The 26,000-nt window shown below is 38.4% G+C and overlaps 2 protein-coding genes and 1 pseudogene across 7 annotated transcripts in view; 1 reads left to right on the top strand and 2 right to left on the bottom strand.

The window, feature by feature from the left end:
* Nucleotides 1-5,776: 5,776 nt before the first annotated feature.
* Nucleotides 5,777-26,000, bottom strand: part of CLDND1 (claudin domain containing 1) — a 41,865-nt gene continuing 21,641 nt past the window's right edge. For 3 of the 6 annotated variants that reach the window (XM_054481125.2, XM_054481124.2, XM_054481122.2), the window contains exons 2-5: nt 11,438-11,747; nt 9,188-9,298; nt 7,354-7,491; nt 5,777-7,181 (exon numbers count right to left, since the gene is read on the bottom strand). In XM_054481125.2, coding sequence (XP_054337100.1) covers nt 6,961-7,181; nt 7,354-7,491; nt 9,188-9,298; nt 11,438-11,729 — 762 coding nt within the window. In that variant the 5' untranslated portion in view covers nt 11,730-11,747 and the 3' untranslated portion in view covers nt 5,777-6,960. Of the gene's footprint in view, nt 7,182-7,353; nt 7,492-9,187; nt 9,299-11,437; nt 11,748-11,957; nt 12,009-13,135; nt 13,363-26,000 lie in introns of those variants that run through there. The other 3 variants (XM_054481126.2, XM_054481121.1, XM_054481123.2) reach the window with 3 other exon arrangements.
* LOC129033104 (large ribosomal subunit protein eL38-like) lies at nt 15,225-22,352 on the bottom strand (annotated as a pseudogene).
* GPR15 (G protein-coupled receptor 15) lies at nt 22,198-25,552 on the top strand. Its single transcript, XM_054481120.1, has one exon. It carries the CDS (start codon nt 22,337-22,339, stop codon nt 23,417-23,419), a length of 1,083 nt encoding a protein of 360 aa, XP_054337095.1. The 5' UTR covers nt 22,198-22,336; the 3' UTR covers nt 23,420-25,552.

The following is a 26,000-nucleotide window of genomic DNA, read 5'->3' as shown; positions in this document are numbered from 1 at the left end:
ATGATCACAGGGTGAGGTCCCACAATAGGCCGTCTGCAAGCTGAGGAGCAAGGAAGGCAGTTAGGGAAGCCGACAGTGCAGCTTTCAGTCGGTAGTCAAAGGTCCAAGAGTCCCATAGCTGGAGAACTTGGAGTCCAGTGTTCAAGGACAGGAAGCACCCAACACAGGAGAAAGAGGGAAGCCAGAAGACTCAGTCAGTCTAGTCTTTCCACATTCTTCTGCATGCTTTTTATTCTGGCTGTCCTTGTAGCTGATTCAATTGTGCCCACCCAGACTGAGGGTGGATGTGCCTCTCCCAGTCCACTGACTCCAATGTTAATATCCTTTGGCAATACCCTCAAAGACACACCCAGGAACAATACTTTGCATCCTTCAATCCAATCAAGTTGACACTTAATATTAACCATTACAAGGGTGTTTTAGCATCAAGTGTTGGAACTCTCTCTAGAAATTTTTAGATAATGTCTTATCTTTCATATCTTTGAATCCTCCTTTGAGTCCATGGTAACAAGTGCCACTTGGCATCTTGTTAAGTGCTCATGAATAATACCCACCATTACTCAGCAGTGGAACCATGGTGTGGATCCCTGAAATCTACTTCCACCCTCAGAACTTAAAATGAACCATCCAAGTCTAATTGGATTGCATGTGGTAGAGGCTGATTTCAGGAGCCTGCAAACAAGCTGCAGGAATCCAAGTTCTTCCACTTCCCTCAATGGACCTGAGTCCAATTTTAAACAACATAAAGACAGTGCTATGGTTTGAAAGTTTGCCCCTTCCAAAACACATGTCAAAATTCAATTACCATTGTAACACTATTAGGAGGTGGGACCTTTGAGAGGTGATTAGGCCATGAGGGCTCCACCCTCATGGATGGAATTGGTACAGTTTGGCCCTCTCTCACCCTCTTTGCCGTTCTACTCTTCTCCCATGTGAGGAACAGTTTTCCTCTCCTCTGAAACATGAAGCATGCAAAGTGTTGTCTTGGAATCAGAATTGCCAAATCTGCTGGCATCTTGGACTTTCCAGCCTCCAGAACCATAAAAAATAAATTTCTATTATTTATAAATTACTCAGTCTCAGGTATTCTGTTATAGAATCACAAATGGACTAATAGAAAGGTTTTTGATGCATTTATCTTGCTTTACCAATAGCACAATCATTGAAAGGCCAAAAGTTCCACCCCACTGCTGTCCTACTTGAAAAAAAGGATTAAAATGTGAGTTTTAAAAGCAAAAATTCTTCCACCTTGAGAGGCTTGTATGGCTAAAAAGCCCATGTAATGAAGCTCTTTCTGTTTTGAAACAAACCTTCACTGGAAACAGAAGACTTCCCCAATAATGTAACACCAGCCCCAGTTCTAATCCCCATTGGAGTGTAGCCTTGTGGTAAACCCCAACAGCTCAGAGTCCCGCATGCCCTAGAGCTGGACCACACAGGGCAAGCAAAGGCTGCCTCCTTCCCATGCACTGCATTAATGTCCAAATAATAGTACCAAACACTTTTTGAGCTCTTATGTTTCCAAAGGTGTTCTAACCACTTGCACATATACCTTCTTATTTAACCATCACAAAAACCTATTGAGGCAGATAATGTCCCATTTTATAGATAATGCTATTATATGTTCATCCTCAGAATTTCTAGCTTGGGTAGAAGTTAACATCAATCACTCATGCATGCCTCTTTCCTTCCTAGTTCTAACCAAGAGTATGAACACAATGAATTGATAAGCAGACAGGGATCAGAATATTCACTTTCTTTATAGAGGCCTAATGACCTCAAATTACAGGGTCCCTGAAAGTACCGGATTAGAGAAAATAATTTGGAATTGAAGCCAAAACAAACAAGGCTTCCTATTACATCCCGCCAAATCTGAACCTGAGAACCAGGGGTGCACTGGATCTGCAGGGCAGACTCTTCATACGCATCTCCAACTATCAGAGGTGGGATGGATTGGGACCTGTCACAAAGAGCCAGTCAACAGAAGAGTGTGGAAAGCACAGTAGAGAAATGGCTTTTAGAAGGCAGACACCGAGCCAGGTCTGTTTACTCCACAGCCCACTCTTTCATAATCTGCCTAGGAGAGAGAGAATCCTATTTCTTGCTTTTAAAGATAGCTTTCAAATATAACTGCCCACTGGAATCACTTGGAAAGGTTTTAAAAATTTCAATGACCCGACCATAGCCCAGGCCAACTAAATCAGATTCTCTCGAATGAAAACATTTAAGTTCTCCAGGAAATTCCAATGTGCGGCCTAGGCTAAGAGTCACCACTTTATAGGCTTGGCAACCCCAACCCCTCATAATGCAGTCAGTCATAACTAGCAGTTTTTGAGTGATTACTTTATCCTAAGCAATTTACATAATCCTCATCACAACTCTAAGAGACACATGATAAAGCATTTCACAGATGGGAAAAGGGGTGTTTGGAAAAAGGCTAAGAGACAAAAGACAGACCTGGGATTATAAAGCTCATATTCTGTTTCCCAAGCTAAATACTTAACCACCATATACCATGCTGCTCCTTGGGGATGCCCTGATTCCAGCAACCTCTCCAGCCAGATAATACATTCTTCTTTTATATAGAGAAGCAAATAAGGCTGGGAGATACTACAAGAGTTGACTCCAGTATTCCCTTCTAAAAGAGAGCATAAACTCCTTCCTTGGAAGTTAAGCAGGTAGAATAAAGGTTTCCAACAACTAACATTTGTAGAGACTTGGAAAATGTGTGGCAGGGTGTTAAAAGATCAATTATTAGAGATGCTTAGAATTACAAAGCAGTTGAAGTCAAACAGCATAATTTTTTATAGAATCAACTTGGTAGTTCTGAACAGCCATCATTGATATCTTAAGATTAAGAAAACTGGACAGCACAGTCTATGAAGATAGGGCTAAGGATTGTGAAGGCAGGTGTCATGGGAAATTATGGGAGCAAGAGAACCAAAGATGTTTGTGAACATATAATGACAATACAAGCTAAGGGGGGAAAAAATGAACAAAATGCGGAAGACTGGGAGGGGCTGAAAGCCTGCAGGGCAGGTGAGGTAAAGCTCACATACTGAGACACTAACACCGGACCAGTAAAGATGACACATTACTTAGTAACTCAGATATTTTAAAAGGTGTACGGCAGAAAGAAAATTCTCATTTCACATTTCTAAACCTTTGCAAATATACAAAGTAATATAAATTGGATCTTGCTTTTATAGAAGTTTGCTGAAAGTATGTAAATATTTACATGTCAAATAATATATATTTGTATACATGTAATGCTAGTAATAGAAATTCTGGCACTGAAGGGAATGTAATCACTCTATGCTAACTTCTTCTATAGGGCAAATAATAATTCTGTTACTCCTTTTACAATTGAGTATTTTCACATCATGAATTTGCAAGATGATGGCATATAATTTGGCCCCAGGGAAGAATGTATCTTATTACGATGGAGTATAAGAACACCTGATGAGCAATAGAAAAATAATTTAGATCCGTTTCCTTGTTTATTCCTCGCTTTTCAAGGTATGAATCATTGTTCCCTTTGAGAAGAGTGCTGAAAGGAGGACAAAAGCCTCCACCCATCTGTGCTAGGACACAGCTGCATCAAGCTTGTAAAATAACAATTTGCATCTTCAGAGCTGCACCCATTAACTGCTCTTTTAGCTGCTAGAGAATTTCAGAAAGTTTTGCAATCAGGCAGCGTGCAGTGGCTCACGCCTGTCATCCCAGCACTTTGGGAGGCCAAGGTGGGTGAGTCACTTGAGGTCAGGAGTTTGAGACCAGCCTAGCCAACATGGTGAAATCCCGTCTCTAATAAAAATACAAAAGTTGCTGGGCATGGTGGCACACACCTGTAATCCCAGCTACTCCATAGGCTGAGGCAGCAGAATCCCTTGAACCCAGGAGGCAGAGGTTGCAGTGAGCCAAGACTGGGCCACTGCACTCCAACCTGGGTGACAGAGTGAGACTCCATTTCACAAAAAAGAAAGTTTTTCAATCAGCAAAATTAGGTTAACAGGTTTTCATTTTTGGTGAAAGTTTATATGAAGGCTAAGTATTAACATGACCTGATCTATATATGTTATAGTCAATTGAACATGACAGGGTCTATAGGTTTTAACTGTGCTAGTCTGCAATTTGGTGATATTTCTGGAATGGAAAAACAAACTAAATTGATATGGTTTGTGATCATCTCATTCTTCTCAAATCACATGACTAAATGAGTTCACCTAGGAGTGATTGTCAACCCTATCCTAACCTTAATGCACGTGTGCATGTGCACACACACAACTACAGCAGGTAAAATTTTAACACATTCCCATTAGATTATGAATTTGAAATCCTAGTGTAATATGATGCAGACAGAAGGCACACTAAGTGTTATCTGAATAAATTCTTCTAGAATTCCTTTTTTGTTGTTGTTGTGCCAAATTGTGCTTTATGGCTATACTTAATAAATTTTGAAATGAGTCTTTTGCTAAAAATCATAGAGGATATTTACCCACATCATTTAGTTAGGAGCTATAAAATTAAGGTCTTAAAACACATTTGTTAAATTGCCACAAAATTCATTCTGAGGCCAGGTGTGGTGGCCCATGCCTGTAATCCCAGCACTTTGAGAGGCCGAGGTGGGTGGATCGCCTGAGGTCGAGAGTTCGAGGCCAGCCTGGCCGACATGGGGAAACCCCATCTCTACTAAAAATACAAAATTAGCTGGGCATGGTGGCACATGCCTGTAATCCCAGCTACTCGGGAGGCTGAGGCAGAAGAATCGCTTGAACCCGGGAGGCGAAGGTTGTGATGAGCCAAGATCGCACCATTGCATTCCAGCCTGGGCAACAAGAGTGAAACTCCGTCTCAAAAAAAAAAAAAAATTTCATTCTGAAAAATCTGAAAATTGAATTTTTTACTTTGGGGGTTGCTTTCAAAGATTAAATTTAATAGGTTTTGCCTTGCCACTGATTTTATCTATTAGGTTGATCAAAAATGGTTGAATATCAGCAGTTTCATATGGTTCAACCTGATTAGAATCAGTTTCACATTAAATGAAACAATACAGCTCTATATATTCCGAAGAAAAAAAGTCTTTGCAGGAAAGATAACCTCAGCTACCCTGCAACATGCTAAAAATACCAACTACAATGCAGCACCAGGGGTTACGGTGCTAGCTTCCCATGTAACTCTGGAGTATTAAGAGGCAGGGACATTGTTTAAAATAACTGACCAATACAAAAATGTCATGCTGCCAAAACTTTCTTATCCCATTCCCAAAGGTGCTTTGTTTGTTCATTTAGCTTTTCTCTTTTCCACCTTCCACAGAAGAGGCTGAAGGGTAATGAATCTTCAAGAATTAAGATTAGATAGAAACCTGAGTAACCAGCCATTTCACAGGCAGTAATTGGCTACAGAGTAATGCTGACTTTGTCCTAAGTCAGAAGCTGACTTGGTTATTTACTACAGAACACAAACATCCACAGTCACTAAATGACTTTACTGAAAACTAGCCACATTAAGTATGACATGCAGAGATAACAAAACTACTTTTGAGAACATAGTTTAAAATTCTGAAAAATAAAAGATAAAGATTTTCTTATTTCTAATAGGGGGAAGGGGTTCCCACATTTTCCGGAAGATAAAACAAGAGACCCAAACACAGGACGTAACGACAGCCCTGTACAGCAAGATGCACTTTCCACAGACAACCACAGAGATTCCCTCCACTTCTTTATCCTAAAGTGTTGAGATTTAAATCAATTCAGACACTCTATATACAATTGAGTCTCTTTTCATTTTCAATTTTATTTTTTAAAAAAGACATTGAGGTTATGGTAAGAAATTACGAAGTTACATTTTTTTTAATCTGTCAATTGCTACAGTAGTGGAATAAATAAATAAGATTTTTTAAAGTTCAATGTTTATAGACATACTTATAAAAAAATGACTGAATTAGAAGACATTAAATAATGTTGATACACACCAGGAAGGGATTTAGGCAAGGAAAGGCACATCATATTACCACAAGAAATAAAGACCATAGTTGGAGGTTAATGGACAGCCAGAACTTTAGATCTTGTGGTAGGTTTCCCAGCTCTGGAGGGTCATTATGGTGAAACGTTCTTTATGGTACTGGGCTGGAATAAATAAATAGCAGTTGGGGAATTTTACTTTGTAACTGTAATATAATGTTAAAAAGAAAGCACACTTTTAATAACCCTGGTATGTGAAGAGGAAAGAAAAAAAATCCAAAACAATTTGGTGGTACTGAAAATCTTATGGAGAGTTAAAAATAATATTAATCCTTGCCTGGCTGAACTGGAATTCTTGCAGTTACAAAGTTAAAATTTCAAGTAAACACTGTATTTTTCACTTTTTGTAGACAGACACAGTGCAGATACAAACAGCTGCCATATCTCACCTCAGATGAAGCTATGTGTCAATGCTTAGGGAAAATGATCTTAGATAATTTCCCAATTTTATAGAGCTTAAATCTTTGAAAATAGCACTAATACTGCTGGCTGACTGGCTATCTACAACAGCAAAGTGAACATAAAGTTTTGACGATGAGAGGTTTCCCAAAGAAACTAACATAGAGTTTTTAGTTGAACGGATACAGTTACTTTAGTTTTACTGAAAAGTCTAACAGACATCAGCACAACTTGTTTTGGGTCACATTCCTACTGCCAATTTTCTTTCATAAATTTGTGTCAAGTCTCTATCCATTTCTTTCTGTCTAGATCTAGATTAGTTTATTTGAAAGATGGCATCGCTTAAAGTAAACCACATAAATTTTAGTGGTATTAAGTGTGTATTTAGTGGTGAATGTGTATAAATAAAATAGATTTTCATAATAAAATGGTATATCCACAAATAAAATAAAAATTAAAAACAATTGAGAGGTGGGGAAAATATCAGTATTATTTTAAAAAAATAAAAATGGCAATTGTAAAGCAGGCAGTTTCTTGCTCATGCCACGCGATATGCCTTCATTAAGGTGTACTCTTTCCGGTTGGTGTGAGCAGCCCAGATGAAGAGAGCAGAAGCCATGAACTGTAAGGGAGCTGAGACACAAGCCAGGCAGAAGGACCATCCAAATTCACCGGATACATTGTCAGGGAGCTCTAGTTTCTGGTGGAGTAGTTCAATTCCAGCAACATAACAACTTACTGAGCCCAGTGTACACAGACCTTGGGGGAAAATTTAGAAAACAAAACAAAACATGGCTGGGTAAAAGCACAGTAAAGAGCTTTTCAGGCAGTGTGACAGGGCAGTTAATACATGAACATTTAAGATTTGTAACTCTTTGGTCCCTAAAGAGACAGGAAGAAGCTTAAAGGTAAGTATGATGACAAAACCTACCTGCAAGGAGATGGAGAATGCCCGTGGCAATGGTGGGATATAAGCTTCGGCAAATGCAAGCACAAAGTCCGATCAAAGCCCCAAAGCACATCAAACCTAAACTCACAAAAGGTAAAAGGAACTGGCAACGCCAAAGATCTGATTTTTTAAAAAGAGAGAAAAGAAATGTTACCGTGATTTCAGACCATTTTCCCCGCAACGGCAATTTCTTTCATATTCTAATTAGATCTTTTCTCAAAAAGTGAGAAAGTATTTTAACATTGAGGCCTCTTTTCTAAAGCACATTATTCAAAAAGATGCTACTCTTGTCCTGATAAAAGTAAAAGGACACTAACAGGTAGTAGCAATTACTGAGGGTTCACTATGTTCCATGCTGTTTGTCTACACATTTTCTGTATTAATCCTCCCAACAACCCTAGAAAGTAGGTACAGTCAGCCCTCCATATCTGCAGGTTTTGCATCCGCAGATTCAACTAACCAAGGGTTAAAAATATTCAGAAAAAAAAAATAATGATACAAATTTACAAATATATAGTATAACAACTGTTTACATAGCATTTATATTGTGTTGGGTATTATAAGCAATCTAAAGATGATTTAAAGTATACAGGAGGATTGTGTAGGTTATATGCTAATACTATGCCATTTTATATAAGGGACTTTATCAACCTTGGAATTAGCAGGGGGTCCTGAATCCAATCCCCCATAGCTACAGCTGTATTATTATTAATTCCATTTTGTAATTAAGGAAACTGAGGCAAGAGTCATAAATAACTTGTAAAAATAACACAGTAAGTGGTAGAGCCAGGATTTGATACAAAAATCAGTCTGACTCTACCTACCAACAATCTCTAGGTCTTTATAGGATCTAAAGGCCATAACAACAAGTAAATTAATGATAATTATAAATGACCTGTCTTATAGGGCTGTTGAAGGAATATACATAAAGCATAAAGCAGAGAATCTAAAGGTAGTTTTAATTATCATAAATCTCTCATCAACATGGGAAGAAAACCTGATGACCTCACAAAACATGCCATTCCATTTTCCAATAATATTCATTATTAGAAATGCATTCATATCAGTCTTGACCAAACTTTACCTTTTGGTGCTAGTTCTGCTTTCTGGAACTTCTTAAGTGTTTTTCTAACTTACTTTCTTTCAAACTCTCCTAGTAATAAACTGCTTGCTACACATTCTCTTTATAAAACTGAATACCTACATCTTATTCAACCTTTTCTCTTACAACATGGTCATTCTTCTGGGCAAGTCCCTATAGCCCTGAAAACTGAGGCTCAAATCTGAAGACAGTATTTCATGGGCTGCCTGACCATCAAGGGATAGACTGTTCCTAATAAATACTTTCATCTTTTTTGACATCTACCCTTTTGTTACTATCACCTAAGACTGGATAAACACTTTTGACAGGCCTGACAACTCACTGACTCATTTAGAGCTTGCAGTCAACTTTTTTCACATATACTTATCTGAACTCAAGCAGTGTAAAGTGTTTAATTCAAATATAGGAATTTATAAGTTATCCCAACTAAATTTCCTTTTATTAAACGGGCCCATTAATAACATCTTTTGAAGGTCTAGATCCCATCATCCAATGAAGTAGCTGCCCCTGTCAACTTCAAATCATCTGAAATTTGGTAAGCATGTATCCACCTTCTAAAATATCAACAGAATACAGATCACTGATACTATTAGATATTTTATTTCACGCTGGCGCAATCTACTAACTCATCTTATTCCAAAAACATAGTCCAAAAAGAGACAAATAAAATTATCTTTGTTCCCCCAACTGTCCTGGTGAAATCAAAGTACTCACAGGTCCTAAGTAGATCAATCCCGCTATTGTGGTTTCCGGGATCAACAAATTTCTCCATGAACTGCTCAGTTAGTGTGAAACTCACACATTTTGTGACCACATCAAATGACTCTGGAACAAGAACAATTGCCTGTTGTTTTAATTATAAACATTTAACAAAAATCTCTTTCAGTAATTATTCTCTGAAGTAAAAAGTAAAGGATGTTTCCAGAGGGGTCAGCAACTTCTCTGGCCCTGACTGACACACAGGTTTCATAGATGTGCAATGGATGCCACTGGTTCTCAGTGGCATGCTGAAGACATAGGCACAAGGAAGAAAAATAAAGTAGAAGCAGTAAAATGAATGGCAGAATAGCTATGTAGAAAGCCTAGGAAGAAGGGGAGGGAACAAAGACCGAAATAAATAGGAATGTTGATCTTCTCATCCAACTCTGCTTTACCAACCATATCCCCATCTCAGGGAATGCCAAATCCACACTTCCAGTTCCTCAGACCAGAAACTTTAGAGTAATTCTTGTACCTTTACACTCCATCAGGAAATCTCAGGAATTCTTCCTTCAAACTATGTCCAGAACCCAGCTGCTGCTCAGTGCTACCATTCTGGTGTGAGTCATAATCATCACTTAACCTGAATTACTTCTATAGCCTCCTAACCATAGTCTTCTAGCTTCCACCTTTGTCTGCTGCCTCTGTTCTCACAACAGCCAGGGTGACCAGATCATGGCTCAGCATTGTACTTGGAGTCAACACCAAAGTTCTCATTATGCCTGGAGTCCTCCAGGATTTGCCCCAGTCCTGCTCCCAAAGTAGGTCTTTAACAGCATACCCAACTTCCCATCTCTCCCTCCATTCCGACCCAGTGGCTTCCTTACTGGTCCTTGAATATTTCAGGCATGCTCCCACCATAGGGCCTTTGCAGTAGATGTCCTTTCCAACCTAAATGACTTCCTCCCCATTTACCCATATGGCCAACTCTTTCGTCTAGTCTTTAACTACATTCTTTACTCAAGTGGTGTCTTCTCAATGAGACCTACCTTAAGTACCCTATTGAAAATCATAACCTATGGCCACCAATATTCCTTTTCCCACATTATTTCCAAATCCCTTTTGTGTTCTATTTTGCCATAGCACGTGTCATCTTTTAACATACTAAATAATTATTTATTCTGTTTATACTGTTATATTCTGTTCACTGCCTGTCATCCTTTATTAGAATGCTAGCTCCCCAGGAGTAAGGATTTTGTTCTCTTTCCTGATGTTCTCCCAGCTAAGAGGCCCTGGAACATGGAGACATGCAATAAATTATTTGTTTAATAAATGACTAAATGGTAACACTCCAATTCCAACTCCAATATCAGTATCAAGTGCTCCTGTAACCTTGTAAGTCAAACTGAACATTTTACAATGAATTTTAACCAACTTTCCCTCCTTTCCTTCCAAATTATCTCCTTTTTTTTTCCAGATACAGTGACATATTATCATCCTTTTGATATATCGTAACTCAAGCCTGTTCTGCTATGATTTGAATACAATGCTTCCCCACTAAGGGGCCAACAGAAGTAGTCATAAATAAACTGTAAAGTTGTTCCTTACAAAGAGTTCTAAAGCTACCATTTTAATAACTGGAAATTAAAATCTTTAAGTGTTAAATAAGAATGCCTGCAAAATAAACCTGAAAAACTTGGTTTTTTTTTTTTTTTTACTTCTGTAATAAATTTCTTAACCTACCAACTCTGCATCAAGATTGTTGTAAAACAGTCTCATAATTACACAGATTTAAATGTAGAGCTGGTCAAATTATATCCTCTAAGACATAGGGGCAAATGATAGATATGTATCATAATACAGCTAACCCATAAAAGGACAATTTGTTGAGTTGATTTTCGATGGTAGTCCTTTTACTAGTTACCAAATATTTTTAAAAGTCTTTCGATTTATTTTTCCAACTATTTCTTTATGACATGTGTTAGAATAACGAAAAGTATTTTAATGAGTGAGTAAATAAGAAAAAAAATTTTAATGGCTTTCCAAGGATAAGAAAAGTTCCTCATCCAGCCAATACTGATGAGTACCATGGTAATGCAAAGAAGCTGGGAAGAGAAGGCGGTAGAAAGAGAAGATACACATGATTTACTTATTTAAGGAGAGAGAGAACCAACAAACCTGCTTACATGTAATTGGGCAATCATTAGGTCGTTTTGTCTATTATTAACCAGGTAAAGAAGAGAGAAGTTAAAATAAGAGAAATACCTGTCCTTTCTGGTGGGCTATACCAATGCATGTTTTTGGGTATGGTGATACACCGTCTCCACAATCCCACTGTACCATTGTATCGAAAAAGTGCATCATTATAAGTCTTTTCATCTGCCTCATCACTAATGAATTCATCCCAGATGCTTTTATTCAAATCACTGGAATTTTCTTGAACTGGACTTCGATATTCATACCAGAAGTCTGTGCCAATGGAGGCTGCCATGTAGATGGTGGAAATGAGGCTAAGCACACAAGCAATTACAAATGCTGTAGCAAAACGGTTATCCATTCTGGCATTCAGACTGCTCTGTTTAAAAGTTGAAGAAAGAAGAAAAGTTAGACTTTACGGACAAATAAGAAAGATTATTTTGAATTATTCCAAATGCACCCTTTACCCAATTCCCCATCCCTTCGTACATATAACCATTAACAATTTTTTTTAGAAAGCAAGCATGTTTTTAATTAAGCTTAAAACAAAACTCATTCTCATAAAAGTACTTATTGAATGCTCACATACCCAGGATGCTACGGAGACAGAGGTCTTGTTCTCTAGTCTATCACCTGCATACTAAAACAGACAACACTGAAATGGACATACACATTACAGATACAAACAATAGACATGCCCATGGTCAGCAGTGTACCCTGCACACATTTTAAATTACAGACTGAATTTCTGCACAAGCTGCAGAGGATTAAGTGTTCGGGTTTGAGTGTTAAAAAGGCACAGGAAAAAGAAGCAGTGGAAATTGGCTTCTCCCAGTTTCCTCTGAAGAGGGAAGCCTCCTAAAACAAAGGTAAGAGTCAGGAGCCATACGGAAAACAGAGTTGAAGATGTTTGTTAACCCCGAGGGAAAGGTTGTTCTAGGTGTATAAAATAGCAAAGAGAACAATAACATGTAATAATGCTGGATAGCAATCTCTCCCTAATCCATTAAAGCTAAGCCAAATGCTTCACTCCTATCTACTCTCCCTATTCCTTATACTTCTGAACCTCCTCAACAGAAATCTTGCTCTCTCCCTATCTCCTAAGTGCAACATATGTCCGCAAAAACTAAATGATCCCTCCTCAGCCAGACAGAAAACTCTCAAAATATCAACACTCCCCAGGCGTGGACAGGGCTCAACGGCAGTAGTAAATGGCCGCGGTAAAATGACTCAAGGCGGATCGCGCTGAGTCAAATACTACACGGCAAGTATACACCGCGACCGCACCAAACACCTTACAAAGGTGCACGAAAACAGACTCGCAAACTGGGGTTGCTGAGTTTGGAAAATGGGAAGTGACTCCGGAAAGATAAGGGCAATGACAACGATAACTCAAAAAGTTGGATTTGTATTTTGATTTTTTTAAAATCCCCCCTTCATCCTGGTGCTCTCAAATGACCTTAAAGGGTCCCAGCACTGGGAACGGCGGTTCGTCCAAGCCGGACGCCTGGAGCGGTCACCTCCCGGGCCTCACGGCGGGGCCGGAGAAGGCCAGGGCTGGGGCGGGGCAGCCGTGCTCGGCCCCGGGCCAGGGTCTCCCGGTACCCGACCAGGCCCCGCCCTAGAGGGCTCGGCCCAGGGACAAACCCGCCGCTGGGAACCCGCCCAGTCCCGACCACGCCCGGGAAGGGGCCCCCTCTTCAAACCGCCGGGAACATCGAACTGCGACGCGACCCCCGCCTGGCGACGCAGGTCCCGCTCACTCACCGCCCATCCTCCTGCTCCGCCAGCTTCACCCTCTAGCTCGGACCACAGCACCCTACTCTCCCCGCGCCTCCTCTGACGCACTTCCCTGCAGAGCCCGCCCCCTCCATAACTCCCGCGCCTCCGCCCGCCCCCACTCCGGGCCGGGCCGCGGCCCGGGGCCGAGGGGCCTTGTGGGAGTTGTAGGAGGGACAGACTGAAAGATGTCTGAGGCGGCGATAGGCATTCCCGGCGCCGCGCGCGGTGCCCTATGGGAGATGTAGTTCAGCTCCTCAGGGCAAGCCGGTACGCAGAAGGGAAGTCTAGGCTGTTGGATTCTTGCATTTTAGGGAGGAAGGGAAAATGGTCCAGAAAGTAAAGCGGTCCTGTTTCCGGTCACCTCGAGTCAATGACCGTGACTTGTATAACTTAGGTCTGACTTTTAGGCCTGTGCTTTCCCTATCACACCACCCTGCCTCTAGATCTAAGTATAAATGAACAAAAATGGGATTCTACTTGTGAAACGTTGACCCATTTTATTTCCCTCTCCCAGAATCCCTCCCATTGGAGCAGAGCATCCTTCTGGTTTTATTGCATAAGTTTAGGCTAAGAAGTATGTGACCTAGCAGACAGTATCCATCAAGAATGTAATGACATTATTTGGGTTTCATAAAATGTTTGTAGCTGCCTTCTTTTTATGACAAGTGATACTAGTTTTCTATTGCAGCAATGTTGTTCCTTTTAAATTTTTTTCATTTAATTCAAAAACTATTAAGTTAATAATACTGAGGATACCAGATATGTCAAAAAATGAATAAAAAATTGTGCGTATAGTAGGAAAAGGACTGAAATTTGGGGAACATCACTCAAGCAGATAAGGTCATGGACAGCATTGGAGATTGCAGATGATGTGTGGCACAGGGGCAACAATGATTCTGAACCCTCAGATTTAACACAGAAATTCATGGACAGGAAGCAGAGACATCTTAACAATAACATGAGTGGAACTATTAACGTGGCCTGGGACCAGCAAATGGTGGATTTCTCAACAGTAACCGACAAAGAAAGCTGACTCAAGGACCAGAGGGGCTCTTAAACCCCCACCCTGTCCCCTAATGCCTTGTAATTTAGCACAGGAGAAAGATGGGAGCTTCAAGTTGATATTAGATTTCTACCACTTTTACAGATTAAAGGCATGATATGTTTCTCTATCTGTAGTTACATTTCTTTCACCTGAGTGGGTGAAACTGATATTCATATGCAGCACATAATAAGGTAGTAGCCAAATATATTCAAACATGACTCTGGATTTTCATATACAGCGTATAATCAAAATTTGTCAGAGGTACCAACTAGAGAAAGTGGCGGAGGGGCACAGGCAAATTGTCAATGTGTGGTAAGACGCATAAATGCCTTTATACTCCAGGAAATATCTTCATCCATTGGCCTTCATTAGAAATCCCCTATTTTCCGCAGGGCGTGGTGGCTCACGCCTGTAATCCCAGTACTTTGGGAGGCCTAGGCGGCGGATCATGAGGTCGGGAGATCGAGACCATCCTGGCTAACACGGTGAAACCCTGTCTCTACTAAAAATACAAAAAAATTAGCCAGGCGTGTTGGTGGGCGCTTGTAGTCTCAGCTACTTGGGAGGCTGAGGCAGGAGAATGGCATGAACCCAGGAGGCGGAGCTTGCAGTGAGCCGAGATCACGCCACTGCACTCCAGCCTCCAGCCTGGGCGACAGAACAAGACTCCGCCTCAAAAAAAGAAATTCCCCACTTTCGGATTTACCTCTCCACTGAGATCATGTGGTCAGTAAACCAGGCAAAAGAGAAATTTAAAGGGGAGAGAAGAAACAACTTCAGTCTACAGATAAAGGAACTAGAGAGAGTAACTGACTTGGTAGCAAACTTGGATATTAGAGTAACTGACTACCATGGTAACACACTTGAATATACTCGTTTTGTGACTTTGGAGAATTAGCCTTCTTTAAGTCTCCGTTCTCTTTTCTCCAAAATATGGATGTTGACAGTAGCATCTATCCCACATGATCGTTGTGAAGATTGAGAAAATACATGTAAACGCCCAGCACAGGACCTGAGGCTTAGGAAAGAATCATTAAATTATTAGTATTTGTTGAATATAATATTTGAGTAAGCTTAGTGAGAACAGTTTTTTTGGTTTTGTTTTGTTTTGTTTTGTTTTTTTGTATTCTAATACAGTTCAAATCAGTGTGGCTGGTTCATTTCAACTCCCTCACCACCTGGTAACCAGGAGGCAGGGACTGGCTTCAGTTTCTCTGCCTTCTCTTTGTCACTGACGACCAGGGTATAAAGATATCTGCTGCATCGAGCTTTAAACTTCACATTGTCCTTATTTTTCTTGAACTTGACAGATTCAGCATCCTTTCGTTGGGCTGTGAACAGAAAGTCCTGAATTTCCTCAATTTTCGGAAGCATGGCGACAAGGCACGCAGGGAGCAGGCGCGGACCGGGAAAAAAAGGACGGAAAAAGACAGACAGCTTTCAAAGCTCCTGCATGAACCCTAGAGGCTACCCCTAAATGGAGATAAGCCATTTATAGAGAGAGGTGTTCCTGCTCGCTTCAGCAGGTTTGAGAAGCTCTGGACTAACCACCAAATGACTAGGAAAGATTTGCCAGGGCTAGTATTTTGGGCATCCTTGTTTAGCCCTGCTCAGGAGATTCCCAGGCCTGGGATCGTCATGACTCAGGAGGTGGATGTTTCTGGGAAGACTTGCAAAGGAGTAGGATACTTGCACCTTTCAAGTCTTCAGAATGCCTAGAAAACACTCAGGACGCATTTCACTGACCAACCTAGTGTGAACCTGGAGGTGTCGACGTGTTTGCAGTTTTGATCATTCTGAGAGAGGACCTGAACGGCCTCTTCACACCCAGTTTCACCAACCACACAACCGTATTTCTGGTTTATCTCTGCATCTTTGGTGTTTCCTAATTTCTATTTATGCTTGCTTGTTGTATGAGTAGGTAAAATAAATCCTTAATTAATTAATGGAGCTAAATTTCTACTTCTGCTTCTTACTCTGCTGTTTGAGAAACGGTAGCTAGCCTCATATTTTCACAAATATGAAAGATGATTTTGTGCAACCATGTAGAGATTATGGAATTTAGGTTTAAAAGCAAAGTTAAATGAGGCATCTAGCTTAACTTGTTAAAGATGGTTCTAGTTTCAACCTGAAGGCATTATAGTTATAGCACATTTAAAATAAAACCAATAACTGAAAATCTAGATACTCAGATGTTGTAACTTGTTTTTATTATGTACTTATGAAACAACTCTTCACACTAGAATTTCCATCAATACTAAATTCCCCAATAGATTTAATATTTTATTTTTAATTGCACATTTTTAGGAATTAAAAGTTATATCTACATTATAAGATATATTTACATTATGTTTCTTCATGTAATTTTTTTTCCTGTGTTGTTTTCCTTGTGAACTTTGGAGTTCAGAAAGGAAGAAAATGGGAATACGTACAATTCTGGGTTCCAACCAAAAACCATTTTTAAAAATGTACCTATCTTTGAATTTCCTTGCACCCATTCACTGTAGAACAATAACAGAATCAAGATCAAGGCAAATAGAAAAGTGCATCTAAAATGCCTCCTTTTTTTTTCAGTAATTCCTGTAAAGTGCCACATATAATAAAAAACTATAATTTTTAGATGCCCATGCTTCTGAAAGACAGTGAATGAGCCATATGTAAATGAGAAGTTTAAGTTTAAATTATCCTTTATTTAAAAATTGTCAATGGATCTTTGGTTAATGACCCCTTTCTGGACCCTAGGGTCCTCATTAGTAAAATAGTTGTACTAATGATCATTAATACCACTTGAAGCTCTAAAATTTTACAGTTTATAATTCTACTGGAAGAAGAATAATGCAACTACAAAATATGGTTTTTCATAGATCCACAGCGTTAGAGTTTCATTGCAGAATTCATATACCCTATCCCTCAAGCCTAGGCAATGTACTAGAAGCAGAGATAGTGGCAAATGTAGATTGCAAAGAAAAGGAGGAAGACTATGTGCATTCTGATTTGAAAAGATACCAAAAAACAGCCCTTGCTATATTAAAGACTAACAGTAATTATGAAGGTAAAATTATGGAAGGAAACTTTTCTGATTTCTTCTAATTGAGACTTGTTAGTATAGAGTTATGAGTATGAATTGTGGGCCTCCCAAAAATAACTTTTCAAAAAATCTTATTGCAGATAAGAAACTAATATAATCAATTAATTTAATTATTAATAAACTTAAGAGTCTTCATTGAGAGAGTCCTCTTCTCATCACTGTCCGTCATACTTATTATGAGGCCATGATAATGATATTTTTCACATTTATTGGTTTGCAAGTTGCTTCTGATTCAACAAGATGTGCCAAGTGAAAACATTAGCATAAGTTGACAAAAAATGTGCTGCATTAACTTAGAAACATCTCTTCATATTAGTTTATGATGTGACAAAGATCCCAGGATTGAATAGAAAATGGAAGCTGTCTAAGAAGTTTGTGAAAAGTCCCTACTCTGCGGAAATAACTCAAAACTCAAGCATGATTCATCCCAGATCTACAATCGTTTATTGACCATCTATTGCTTGCCAGACCCTCTGCTGGATGCCAAGGACACCAACATAAATAAACATAATTTTTGTTATGCACAACCTAAATTCAGATTAAACCTACTATTTCGAAGAAACCTAAAGTATATATTATTTATATATATTATATATATAAAGTATATATTCCTAGAATAGTAACATCATTTTTATCTATATAAGTATTAGTTACCAATAGAAATAACCCAGTAAATTAAGTGGGGGGCCCTCATAATAGTGAATACATGCCACTTAATTTGGCATGATGTGATATTACATTATATAGTACTAAATTCTCCAAGTAACTGAGAATTTAAAAATAAAAATAAACTCCTAGAGTATAAACAGTATAATCATTTTTCTTAAACTTAACTATTTGACTTTGCACTTTATGATACTTGTAAGAAATGGACAAGATAATGTATCTAACAAGTGAATATATAATGACACTGTTTGACTGATGAGATTATTGAGAAATAATTAGTTGCTTCATGCTCTTTGCCATTTATTCTGGGACATATCAGCAGAGCATGTGTGAATCAAAGGCTTCGTATCCAGGGATTTCTTTCTTCTGTGCTATATGCATGTAATCTAATGAGTCTCCACCTGATATGGTGGTTGACAGGGAAGAGGCTGAAGTAATATAATCATAAATTCAATAAGCCTAATTGGGGTGGCTCTATTATTAAATCTTCAGCCTGCTTGTGAAGCAGAGGCTGCAAGCCACAGCAAATAATAATGGATTCACTCAAGCAGACGTTTCAGTAGAGAAAACCTTTCTCTGTCTTCATCTTCAACACCTGAACCAGTTCTGAGCATAACTCTGGAATTGGAACATAGAATAAGTAGGGCCTGGAAATCTAAATTAATTCCTCAAATTTTGTGATATTCAGACTAAAAGACTTCCACAAATTTCAAATTTTGAGATAACTTTTAAGTCTTTTTTAAAAATTAGTCAAAATAATAACAAAGCATAATATATAATGTTGGTTAACTTATATAAATTAGAACAGTGATTCTAAACTTCAGTGTGTATAAGAATCACCTCGAATGCTTGTTAAATATAAAGTCCTAGACTTCTTCCCCAATGATTCTGACTGAAGACATCTAGAATAGGGTCTGGCAAGCTACAGCTTAGCAGGTGTCCCTGATGACTCTAATCTGGGTAATACGATCTGGCATCCACAGGTTCAAAACAATGGCTTTAAGAGTCCTAAAAGAACTTTAGTTGGGTAACTTCTGTATGCTAGAGGCCAGTCCAGAGATAATGAATGGACTCCGTCTTCAGGTTGCTCATTATCAGCTCCAGGGGTCAGATACAAAGAAAACTAACAGTGTGAAAAGAGATAAGTACTTTGTAACCAGTATTTTTAAAGTTCTTAGGAAATACAAAGGAAGAAGCAGTTATTTCTGCCAGGAGTCAGGGAGGAAAGTTGAGCGTTATTTTCTGAGAAAAAAAAATTCCAAAGAGGTGGCATATATGCCCTAATTCAGTTACTAATACTTACATCTTATTCTTTTTTTTTTTTTTGCCATCATTCTGTTTACATTGACTTTTCATATGTTTATGGAACCCAGTGTTGCTTTTGAGTTTTGATCTATGTGTAGGTGTCTGTTCTATTGTTAGTCTCTTCATGTTTATTTTAAAGAACACTCAAAGTCCTAAAATTGACCGTTGCACCAGCTTATTTACAACCCCACTTTAGCCAGCTTTATTGTGGATTATGTCTTGTACTAGCATTGTACTCTGAGGTACTAAAAGACTGGCACTATGCTATGTGACCGTTTTTGGCTTAAAACATTTAATTTGTTTTCTGATTTGGGTACAAAGATGCTGTTGATCCACGGGGGGTATTCTCACATTGTAGCATTCTACCATTAAATATCATACTTCAAAGTGGCCATATATGATAAAGCAAACTATTTTATCTACAACTGCTTCAATAGTTTGCTGAGGAAATCGGATTTGAGATAGTTTACATCAGCAGTCCAGCAACTTTTGAAATTTGAAAAAAAAAATTTAAGGGATACAGAATGAATGTGCAGCCAAATATTTTCCTCTACAGTATGAGCATGAACTCTTTTTCCATTTTATAATACCTTTATGTTGAATTCTTGAGACATATCAAAGGATTAAAAAAAAGAAGAAAAACCGTAGACCCAGAATCAACCTTATTTTCTCAAATGCCAAAAGAACTTATGGTTGTAGGGTACAGAATTCTAATATTAAAATTTCAGTGCACTTAAAGAATATATATGATTAGTACTAAACACACAGGCACACAGATATAGATGATGTGTTTAAATATTCTATATTACCCTATTAATCTTTTTCGAGTAAATATTGTCCTCCTTCAATTTTTGACAAAATGAATTATTCTATTAAATAATTAAAGCTTACCCAGTGGGAAAGATTTCTGTCCCAGAAATGTCAAAGCGGTTAATTAGTTTCTCTGATCTGTAGTCTATATTTAGTAAAGAATATGCCCTCCATGAAATTAAATGAATTGCGCACAGCAGCCAGGGACACAGGAGAAGGCAGGCTCAGGCCCACAAATCAACTCCAGAGTGACTTCTGGGACTGTCCCAGGTCAGAGGAGCCTTCATCCTTCCCTCACCTCAGCTTACTTGCCTAAGACTCAAGTGACACTAGACCATATCAGGAGGAAGAGGGAAGGAGGACGTACAACCGGCAGGATGATTCTTTTTAATATACTAATTACTGAAGAAATAACGATTGAGCAGGGCCAGGCTTGGTGGCCCATGCCTGTAATCCCAGCATTTTGGGAAGCCAAGGCAGGTAGATCGCTCAAGCTCAGGAGTTCCTGACCAGCCTGGGCAACATGGTGAAAACCCGTCTCTACAAAGAATGCAAAAATTAGTTGGGCATGGTGGTGCATGCCTGTAGTCTTAGACAGTCAGGAGGCTGAGATGGGAGGATTGCATGGGCCTGGCAGTGAGCTGTGTTCAAGACACTGCACTCCAGCCTGGGTGACAAAGTGAGACCCTAGTGAGACCCTGTCTCAAAAATTAAACAAACAAACGAAAAAACAACTTAAGAAAGGGCTTCAAATGTTTAATGACTATATTTTCATCTACAAACATACATTTTTCTATGAATAGCAATATCAACCTGAAACTAGAATTCTGAGATTAAATAAGATAGGAGAGAAGGAGAGTGCAAGAGAGCCTTGAGTCACTTTGGCCAGTAAAGAGCTGAAATAAATGGAGTCCGTTTCAAAATGTGTTGTATTTTACTACGGTCATCATAACATAAAAGGAAACATATGAGAGAAAAATGGGATAGAATTCTTTCTGTTTTAGCCTGTTCCCCAAGTGTTTTAAATGTACTAAAAAATCTTCCCTTTTATAAGTGTCCATGCTGGCACCTCCGTTATGATGTCACTTATAGGTATATCTGTTGCCAGATCAGCAATCAGCAATTCCAAAAGTGATGTTCACTTCTGTGTGGAGGTACCAGAAGGCCATGGCTCAGAAGCTAAAAAATCAGTGCTACACAGGTGTGGTGTAATGAAGAGAAGATCAGAGGGGATCCAGAGTCTGATGAAGTGTATTTGAGGGTTAATAGGGAGAAAATCTCCTAATCAATGATGTTAATGCTTAACAAAAGGGAACTTCACTGGTTGAATTACAATAGCAGGTAGGAGGGTAAAAATAGCAATTTGAGATTTTTAAACCTGTGTTTGTAAGTTACATAAATAACAACAATACCTGAAGTTAGACCCCAATGAATTCATTTCTGCTAGTTATGCTGGATAACAAAAAGAATTTTCTGAATCAAACCTAATAAACTACCATTTCCAAAGCACCAACTATGTGCAAGATGCTATGCTAGTTGTAGTGGAAAATTTAAAATAATAATAATAAGAGCACAAAACGTGGTCCCAGTCTTTGGGGGATTTTTAAAAACTTATGAAACAGGATTGATTACATGTCAAATGAAAGAGCCACATAGATGGGGAGACTCTCATGCCCTAATTGGAATCATGTTGTTTGACGTAGTTGTAGACTGGTATGATTTGGGGAACTTTTCATTCACTCTTTACACAATGAAAGACTAGTTTTCTTCCTAGTTCACCAACACAGTAAATAAAAAGAATACATCATTGTTGCCTTACAATTCTAAAAGCAGAACAGTATCTTCTATGTGAAACAGAAGACTAGATCAAAATAAATTTCAGTGCCAAAAGCAAAGGAGGTCTTTAAGGGAAGTGAAAAAATCAAGTTAATTCACTTCTTAATTACTGGCCTTAAAGAAATAAATTGAATATCTTGAAGAAAGAACTCAAAAAGCACCTCAGTTTCACGAGCAAATGCAAATTAAAAAAACCACAACCACAACCAACCAACACCAATCAGAGTGGTGCTCCTTGTGTGCCCTTTCTGAGGATTGGTAGAAACTGCATTTTTTAATCTCGGCTTTCATGTTTGTCCAAGATCTTTAAAGGGAGGGGAAAAAAGAGAGAGAGAGGCAGGCACTGTATAAAAGAAGCTCCCTTGAGGTTTCTAAAATTTATACAAAAACATCATATGTAAGGAAACTCACCAGATTTGGCATCTGCTCTTTGGTGATGGACCCAGAAGAAACTTCAGTTTATCTGGATTATTACTATGCTACGAGCCCAAACTCTGACATCAGGGAGACCCACTCCCATGTTCCTTACACCTCTGTCTTCCTTCCAGTCTTTTACACAGCTGTGTTCCTGACTGGAGTGCTGGGGAACCTTGTTCTCATGGGAGCGTTGCATTTCAAACCCGGCAGCCGAAGACTGATCGACATCTTTATCATCAATCTAGCTGCCTCTGACTTCATTTTCCTTGTCACATTGCCTCTCTGGGTGGATAAAGAAGCATCTTTAGGACTGTGGAGGACGGGCTCCTTCCTGTGCAAAGGGAGCTCCTACATGATCTCCGTCAATATGCACTGCAGTGTCCTCCTGCTCACTTGCATGAGTGTTGACCGCTACCTGGCCATTGTGTGGCCAGCCGTATCCAGGAAATTCAGAAGGACAGACTGTGCATATGTAGTCTGTGCCAGCATCTGGTTTATCTCCTGCCTGCTGGGGTTACCTACTCTTCTGTCCAGGGAGCTCACGCTGATTGATGATAAGCCATACTGTGCAGAGAAAAAGGCAACTCCAATTAAACTCATATGGTCCCTGGTGGCCTTAATTTTCACCTTTTTTGTCCCTTTGTTGAGCATTGTGACCTGCTACTGTTGCATTGCAAGGAAGCTGTGTGCCCATTACCAGCAGTCAGGAAAGCACAACAAAAAGCTGAAGAAATCTATAAAGATCATCTTTATTGTCGTGGCAGCCTTTCTTGTCTCCTGGCTGCCCTTCAATACTTTCAAGCTCCTGGCCATTATCTCTGGGTTGCAGCAGGAACACTATCTTCCCTCAGCCATTCTTCAGCTTGGTATGGAGGTGAGTGGACCCTTGGCATTTGCCAACAGCTGTGTCAACCCTTTCATTTACTATATCTTCGACAGCTACATCCGCCGGGCCATTGTCCACTGCTTGTGCCCTTGCCTGAAAAACTATGACTTTGGGAATAGCACTGAGACATCAGATAGTCACCTCACTAAGGCTCTCTCAACCTTCATTCATGCAGAAGATTTTGCCAGGAGGAGGAAGAGGTCTGTGTCACTCTAAAGGGAACTGTGACATTTCAAGCTCTGTTGGTGGGTTTAGGAGTTAATTTTTGTCAGCAACAAAGAAAGAAGTGTTAACGATAGGATTCACGTTGCTTCATAGATGCAAGGAAGAGTTCATTTTTAAAGAGAGGACTGAAAAATCCCTGTGTTGTGGATATAATTAGGCCATGTGCTGTTTTCTCAGCTGAGCAGCCTTCTTCGACCCTTGCCAATCAAGTCCACCAGACAAAATCCAATTCCCATCTGTCCTTGAACTCTTGGATAAAGGCTCCTGCTTGAACCAGTCCCTTTCTTCATGATTGTTAATGCACATTTGGGCCTTTCCTTTCTCAAAAACCGTGGTAACTTCATCCCCACCACCCTTCATACTGGACTCCAGATTGGACTACATTTAAATGATTCTGCCTACTTTCATCTGATGAGAAATGCAGTAACAATGCAGGTAACAAAAATATAACATACCTGCACTGTGCAATTAATTGTTTCTGAGTTACTAAGCTAGATTCTGACCTCAATCTTTAAAGCTTTGTATAGTGATTCTTCATCATCTCCCAACATTGTGCTTCATCCTATGCCTATTCACAATGGCTTTGGACTGGCAAAAAAAAAACTCATGGGGATTTTGTATTGTGTTTATGATTTGGGACTTACTTTATCATATGGTCTTCTAGTATTTTAACACATCAGCATATGGCAGGATTCAACCTCTGTTTGCTTTATAAGATATTGATAAAAATGTATCTCATTCATAATGGTGTAGCAACTACTTTTTAATGGGGTTTTACTATGCTCTTTTGTTTTCATTGCCTTTATAAATTAGGATTTGACTTTGCTTTAATTAGATGTTTTTAATTACCCAGTTATCTAGTTATCAAATGAAAATGCTATTACTAATATAATTGGAACTCATCAAATGCTTAGCTGTACCCCGATGCAGATTATCATTTTGTATTTTAATTAAAATGTTAGTGCTACACATTCCCTGCAGTATCATTTGCTTGGTACCTATAATTTCAAGATAAGATCCAGTAATATAGAGAGACAGGCTGCTCTGTATTCAGCCGAAGTAGAAAATCTCTAACGAAGATCTCACTAGTATTTTATATATCTTTTTTCCATACCCAGAAACCTTCTTGAATTCCTTTACCCAATAAATATTTATTGAGTCAATTTGTACCTATATTCCTTTTGAAGACTTTGATGTGAAAAACATGTTAATTAGTGGCAACCACAAAAGAGTCTGCAGCAGCAAGCATGCTATTGTAAACGTCTTTTGATTCAAGGGAAAGTGGGTTATGTTTTTACCTCCACTGTTGACTTGGATGAATTACCATTTTACTTCTAAATATTAGATTTGAAAATCAGAAAAAATTTAGAATCCTTTCAAAGACTAGCCAATTTAATTTCATCTCATGTGTCTTTCACATTAAGAGAAACCTCAAATATCAGACATCTCCTTGTAGCCTAATTAGATGCTGAAAATACAGTTTTTGGTTTTATAAATTGGCTAACTTGTTAATTTTTCTTAAACTGTTATTAAATAAAAATATAATTTCCTTACGTAAGTATTCTTCTGGACTGTATTAATTTCTAACAACATATTAATATTAATACTAATTCTAATAACCTTTTAGTAAATTATTATGGTTACAGAAAAAAAGGCCATATAAATAATAACAAATAAATATTCTTGGAAAACTTCAAAACTAAATTCAATGCAATTGAATAGATCTCTGAAAGTTAAACAAAAACAAAATACAGAAGGTAGAAGACACATATTTCTTTAAAACAAATCAGCAAAAGCACTGTTACTAATCATGAAAGTTACTGTCTTTAAAAAATACTGCCTTTAAAAAAATAGCGAATCAATCAGCTAAGTTATTGGTTGGGAAAGGAGAAAACCTGTGCTATTAATTTTAACTTCACCCTTAATGTTGTGATACTAATAAGGTCATTTTAATCTTTCATACCTAAATGTAGTTGGTAATATCTATGTCTATAGAATTATCAAGGATACTGTAAAAATAATAAATATAAATAAAGTTTTAAATGTGGAGTAAAAAGTTACTTTATAAAGTGATTTGATTTCTATTATTAATTATTGACTACTCCTTACAAATTTTCAAACTAACATCAAATAATACTTAATCATTCTCATTTTTAAAATATTGAGATTTTATTTCTACTTCTTCACTTTAATTTTGCTAAGAATATTTAAAATAACACCAAATAAAAATATGTATTATTGGTTTTTTAGTACTTTAAATAGATATAATAATTGTAGGCTTTAATAAAATCTTAGTTTATTTTATATTCATAATGTACCAGTTGTGAAAGAAAAAAATAGATATAATTTTGTAGGTAGTATAACTCTAATAGAAAAAAGTTCAAAGCTTGATTAAGTTCACATGTTATTTTGTCATATATGGATTCTGCTGGTATGAAATGTAATTTACATTATAATAGCATTAAAAAGTTTATTACAAATTAGTTGTCTGACATTTTGCATATTTTTAAAACCACAGGCTGGGTGCAGTGGCTCATGCCTGTAATCCTAGCACTTTGGGAGGCCGAGGCAG

The sequence above is a fragment of the Pongo pygmaeus genome, chromosome 2, assembly GCF_028885625.2.
Source record: "Pongo pygmaeus isolate AG05252 chromosome 2, NHGRI_mPonPyg2-v2.0_pri, whole genome shotgun sequence".
Lineage (NCBI taxonomy): Eukaryota > Metazoa > Chordata > Mammalia > Primates > Hominidae > Pongo > Pongo pygmaeus.
This window is presented reverse-complemented; position numbering and strand designations above follow the sequence as displayed.

What these genes read in the sequence shown, in the direction of transcription:
- GPR15 (XM_054481120.1), top strand. Translation starts at nt 22,337, where the DNA reads ATGGACCCAGAAGAAACTTCAGTTTATCTGGATTATTACTATGCTACG.